The 5,699-nt window shown below is 40.8% G+C and overlaps 1 protein-coding gene and 1 long non-coding RNA gene across 2 annotated transcripts in view; one reads left to right on the top strand and one right to left on the bottom strand.

Moving 5' to 3' along the window:
- The window catches only part of gata5 (GATA binding protein 5), a 13,086-nt gene extending 7,459 nt beyond the window's left edge, over positions 1 to 5,627 (bottom strand). The window contains exons 1-2 of the mRNA XM_034877981.1: positions 5,284 to 5,627; positions 3,802 to 4,497 (exon numbers count right to left, since the gene is read on the bottom strand). Of these exons, the coding sequence (XP_034733872.1) occupies positions 3,802 to 4,318 (517 nt within the window). The 5' untranslated portion in view covers positions 4,319 to 4,497; positions 5,284 to 5,627. The remainder of the gene's footprint in view (positions 1 to 3,801; positions 4,498 to 5,283) is intronic.
- LOC117948369 overlaps positions 1 to 5,699 on the top strand; it is a 172,612-nt gene that overhangs the window by 159,389 nt on the left and 7,524 nt on the right. Inside the window, exon 2 of the long non-coding RNA XR_004657422.1 lies at positions 977 to 986. This is a non-coding gene — a long non-coding RNA (uncharacterized LOC117948369). The remainder of the gene's footprint in view (positions 1 to 976; positions 987 to 5,699) is intronic.

Here is a 5,699-nt window from a genome sequence, read left to right as displayed (position 1 = left end):
CCCCCCTCCCCCCAAAAAGTTGCCTTTAACTTTCAAAATCATGTAGTTTCTGTAAAAACTTATAGAACAGAAATGTCTGTCCTCACTATGATTAACTCACACAATCCTAGTTTTGGAAGACATGTCTTCATGATATTTAAGGCCTATTCAAAATGCTGAGTTCCATTCAGGAACATCTGGTGGGACATTCTGTGGTGGAAGAAGTGTTCAGAACCTGTACTTAATTATAGGTACTAATACCACACTGGAAAAGTATTCTGTTACAAGAAAAAAGTCCTGCATTGAAAATTTGTTCTTAAATAAAAGTCTAAGGATCATGAGGGAAATATACTTAGAGTAATACAAGTACAAGTACTCAATGCAATCCTCCCATTCTAGAAACTGGAAACGATCCAAACAGTTCTGTCAGTCAAATACGTGGTTAATGGTCTGAGGATGTCAGCTGGATTTGTAGGCCGTTGTATTGGTGGGTGGTTTCATTTATAATAAAACATTTTTATTTAATAAACTACATGTGTTTGTGTGCAATAAACTCAATTCATGAAGCAACTTAAGCTGTTAGATGAATGTAGAGGAAGAAAACGTACAGTATTTCTCTCTGAAATGTAGCGGAGTAGTAGAAGTAGAAAGTGGCATGACAAGAAAAGACTCAAGTAAAGTACAAAAACCTCAAATTTGTACTTAAATACAGTGCTTGAGTAAATGTAGTACCATTCTACCGCTGGTGAAATTTCTTTCCAAATGAGATTTAATCAATTTGTCAAGAGGTGTGAAAGCGTCTAAAGGTCAAATCATCAAACACAAACTGCTGAGTCATGCATATTCAAAATATACAGTAAATCAGTGTAAATGAAATGTTAATACTCATAATGCAGTGTTTATTACAGTAAGGAACGGGAAAAGAAAATGATGGTATTGATGGTACAAGTTGAGCTGAAATGATTAGTCGATTACACACACTTTGGATGTTTTCCAGTTCCTAAAATGTGACGAATTTTCTTTGTTGGGTACTTCTACTTTTAATACTTTAAATACATTTTCCTGATAGTTACATACTTTTACTTAAGTAACATTTTCAGTGCAGGACTTACTGTACTTGACAGAGTTCTTTTTACGGTGTAGTATTAGTGCTTTAACTTAAATAAAGAACACTTATACCACCGAATTTCCCACCAAATGTTCCCTGAATATTACTCAGTATTTTATGGTGAATATATCATTATGTCATGTATTCCAAAACTACCCGAGGGCAGACAAGTCCAGCTGAAAAGATGACACCCCGTTTGGATCATTTCCAGCTCCTAAAATGTGAGGTGTAAAGTATTTCCTTTATGCTACGAACATGCTCTCACTTAACCCTTGTGTTGCCCTCCTGGGTCAAAAAGTTTAACACTTATTTTTTATTTTTTTACCCTTTTTTCAACATTTGACATTTTAAACGCATCATTGTTTTTTGTTTTTTTATTTCACTACCACCACCTTACTACCACTAGTTTTACACTACTTTTTTGGAAGCCATGGTCAAAAACCCTGAGTTGTGTAGAATTATACCCAATATTTAAGTTAATAAAGCAGAAATGATGAATTATTTTGACTAATAGTTAGGATCAGAGGAACTTATGTTTGGTCAGGATACTGATTTTAATCCCTTTAAATTTTCACCTGAAATTCAATGAAAGTTATTAATTTTATTTGCAAAAAGCATTGCATGGTATCCATCCTTTTATGTGGTAATGTGGTTAAAAATAGCTCCTCTGCTGACACAAACACTAAAATACTGTCATCTTTAACATTAAACGCTCGTGCTCCTGGAGACGTTTGAGGCGTTTGAGGCCTGGCTGTCTGATCCAGGTGATAACTGCTCTCTGATTGGTGTGATGGCTCTTTCTCAGTCTCGTTTTGTCCCCGTGTGTATTCATCAACTCGGTCATCAAAACACTGGACTGTTGCTACGGGGATTCAATTAACACTTTAGTTGATTGCTTCTTTTATACATCTCTTTTTTTCTTTTCATTTAACAGCCTCTCTTCTCAAGAATGTGTATTGTCCAAAGTGTAATAGGCCTATAAGGGTTGTTTCGGAGACTTTGATTGAATTTCGTCCTCCCGACACCCAGACCCCCCCAACCCCCCTCCCGACCCCCCGACCCCCTCCCCCAATGCATGACCCCGCTGTAAATCCCTCAGCTCCTATAATAAATAACAAGCCGAGCGTCATATGACCCTAACCTGCACGGCTTTCACAATCCTTGATAAACGCACGAGCCAAGCAACAAGCACTCAGTGTCGAAATAAGGAAAAATAAAAATCACACATAGTACAGTTTTTCATTCTTCATGTGATTTGTATGATCAGATTAAGTGTAGGCTATATAATACCAGAATATTGAGTCTTTGCTACAAACATTGCGACAATAATTTCCGGAAATGTGATATCATTATGAATGCATATTTGCTGATATTTTGAGACGTAAACAAGTTCTAAATTCCGACACTTTATATGGTTCTTTCTCAGTATTCCTGCTTTGTAGTCTGCAGAAATGCAGAATTTATTTGCATATGTAACACAGAATGCACTTTGTTGTGTGTGCTGTCACTGGCAGCGCATTACATTCTACCTGTGGTTATCAGCCAATGAGAGAGCTCCGTATGCAAGCTGTCGGCTATAGGTTTGTCTTTGCTATACACTGATCTGTAATTATAACCACACATATACACACACACACACACACACACACACACACACACACACACACAAACCCATGCATATTTAGATCACCAATCTGAACCGTAGACCTGGACTCTGCCACTCCTTTTTTATCCACACACTCACGCACAGAAGAATAATGTGGCCGACTGCGTAAATATGATTTCAATATGAATGAATTTGCAGATATTCTGAGCCAGATTTTAGGCCCAATTGATGGTAAAATATTAACACACGCAAAGAAAAATCGTTAGTATTTAGAGTATTTTGAAGCCTTTTTTTTTTGAATGGTTGAACATCGTTCAGATGAGAGCAAAGATCACAGAAAACACATCCACAGTTGGAATTTACTAAACCAAAATCAGTGTGATGCCAAATCAGATGCGGATCCAAGGATGTCATAAGACATGTCGCGTTGCCATGGCTGCTGATATGTCTCTTCGTCTTTGTAGCCGATGTACTATGTGTGTCATTGTTGTTGTGTTTTTAGCTTGTTTTTGACGGAGCTGCACGGGAACGCACCACGAACCAGTGTGAACTAACAATAAAGTTGTAAGTAGGGAACTTGTTCGTATCGTAGCTATTTTAATATTTAACATTAATTTACTTAGTTGTGAATTGTTAAAATGAGAGCATGTATCAAACTAAAACACAGTTGGATTTTAAGATTATTATTTATTTGAAACCAGTGAGTATTTACAACCAAATCAGCTGGTGGGGATGTTTTAGCACTTTGAAAAAAAAGCTCCACTTGTCTTTTTTTTTCTTCTGTTTATTCCTTCAAAACTATGATAATAATGGTAACAAATTGCAGGCTGTATGTACATGATATATCCGTATGTATAAAACAATATATTTTGTATTTAGGCCATGACTTCTTTCTGTATTTAATGTTTACTTCGTTATGTTTGTGTATTTGTCATTTATGCCTCTTTCACCAAATTCCACATAAGTGTAACTTATTGGCTATAAAACCTTTTTTTCTGATTTCTGGTTTGACTTCAAAAATCTAAATATACTTTTTTTTAGAAACTAGAGTTTTAAAAATCTAAATATACTTTTTTTTAGAAACTAGAGTTTTGCCTGCAGTGCTTACCCAGACTGGACTTTCTCCCAGACAGTCCATGGCGTCCCTGCAGACTAATCACTCCCCCCTCGAAGGGTCCCGGCGTCCAGGAGGACGTCGCCATCTCCGGGCTCATGTAGGCGTAAGGGCTGGAGTAGGAGCCTCCGACCGAGCGCACCAGCGCGCCTCCGTACTGATCCACCCGGGCGCCGTTCCCGAGAACCAGCGGGCTCTGGTAGCTCGCATCCCGGCCGGTGTTGCTGCTGACGGGCGGGCTGTGCGAGTACGAGAAGCCATGCGTAGGGTGGGGGCTGCTGGGCGTGAAAGAGGAGCCATCCGTTGCGGCCTGGGCCCAGCCGTGGTGAGCGCCGAGGCCATGGGACTGGTGGGTCGAGTCGCAGGTCTGCAGGTAGGGCAGGGTGGGCAGCATACTCGGGACCCTGGGGGTCGGGACATAGACCGGAGAGCTGGCAGACGGGTGGATGTAATTCCCGGTGTCGTGCGCGTACGGGGACTGGTTGGAGGACAAGGCCAGGCTCTGATACATTTTCACAACTGGTTTGGAGTGTTAGGAATTAAAGGGAGGATGTCTCAGGGCTGGTCCCGGTCCTGTGGTGGTGATAGGGTACTGGCCACACGTAAAGGCTCTGCTAGCCTGCTTTAGAAGAATTTGCCTGCGTCTTTTTCAACAGATGACTTAATACAATTCGTGTGGAGATGTCTGTCCTATGAATAAAATAATCAGAGAGAGAGAGAGGGAGAGAGAGGCCTTTTACAAATGTGAGAGCAGAAGAAGAGACTTCATGCCTGGCAAAGTTAAAAGGGACCCGGATTTTCACGTTTTCATATTCGTTAATTCATTCATGCATTCATTCATTCATTCAACCTTAATTTATCCTCGAGAGATCTGGGGGCGAACCTCACTTTCAAATTACAAAGCGTAAAACACAACAACAACACAGAAAGTTCAATCATATGAAACAAAGAAAGACAATCAAACATTCTGAACTGGAAACTGTTATGATAAAAAGATTTAGGATGATAAGGTTGCAAAAAGGAAGTTGGTTCCACATTCCACATTGTCCAAGAAGCGCATGTGAACAAGTTGAATTGTGTGATTGTGTATTGTGTTTAAGTTCCACTACTGTTGGCTTCCACTTTGCGCTTGGATATGAGCTAAATTCAACACTCACGCAGCATCATCAGTCATATGTCTCTTGTATCATTGTGATTGACACGGCATGGATTAAAAGGGCATTAACTGATATGCGGGTGGATATGCGGATGATACGCGCGCGGATAGAGGTGACTATCAGAGACCTCCCAGATATCGCGCGGCTCCTCACTGCCTCATTAAATCGTAATAACCATAACGAAAACCAAATCCCAAACAGATAGCAAGCTCCGTTCCATATCTCCCATGCGCATATTTTCTATCAATAATACCTCAAATCACATCAAAACGCTGATAAAACCATTTCTTTCCAAAGGCTCTCAGTGTTATTATCTCACCAGATAAGGACGGCCGGGTGATAAAGCAGTCCGGTCCCTTTTCAGACGTCCAAAAAACTCAGTAGGTGAGTGGACAAACTTGGTCCCTCCACACAGATACGAGAGACGAACGCGGGAGCCGAGCGGAGCGTCTCCACACACAAACAAATCTCTTCTTTTGATGCGTAAAAGTTGCGCGCATTGATCGGAGATGAAACCAAAGTTGTGTTTTTTTTTGGGTCCGGGACGACTGCAGCTGTTTCTCTTCCTGCGCCTATATCTGGAGATAGTTACTGTCGCTGATAATTGCTGATATGGGTGTGCTCCTATTCGCTTCCCTACTGGAAAAGTTGTACGGGAGAAAAACACGTGACGCAGCCCGCTGCTCTGAGGTAGGCCTAGGTGGGCAGGGAGGAAGGGAGGGGGGGGGGGGGGGG

This window comes from Etheostoma cragini, chromosome 7 (assembly GCF_013103735.1).
Source record: "Etheostoma cragini isolate CJK2018 chromosome 7, CSU_Ecrag_1.0, whole genome shotgun sequence".
In the NCBI taxonomy this organism is placed as follows: domain Eukaryota; kingdom Metazoa; phylum Chordata; class Actinopteri; order Perciformes; family Percidae; genus Etheostoma; species Etheostoma cragini.
The sequence above is the reverse complement of the archived record's forward strand: the minus strand, read 5'-3'. Positions and strand labels throughout refer to the sequence as shown.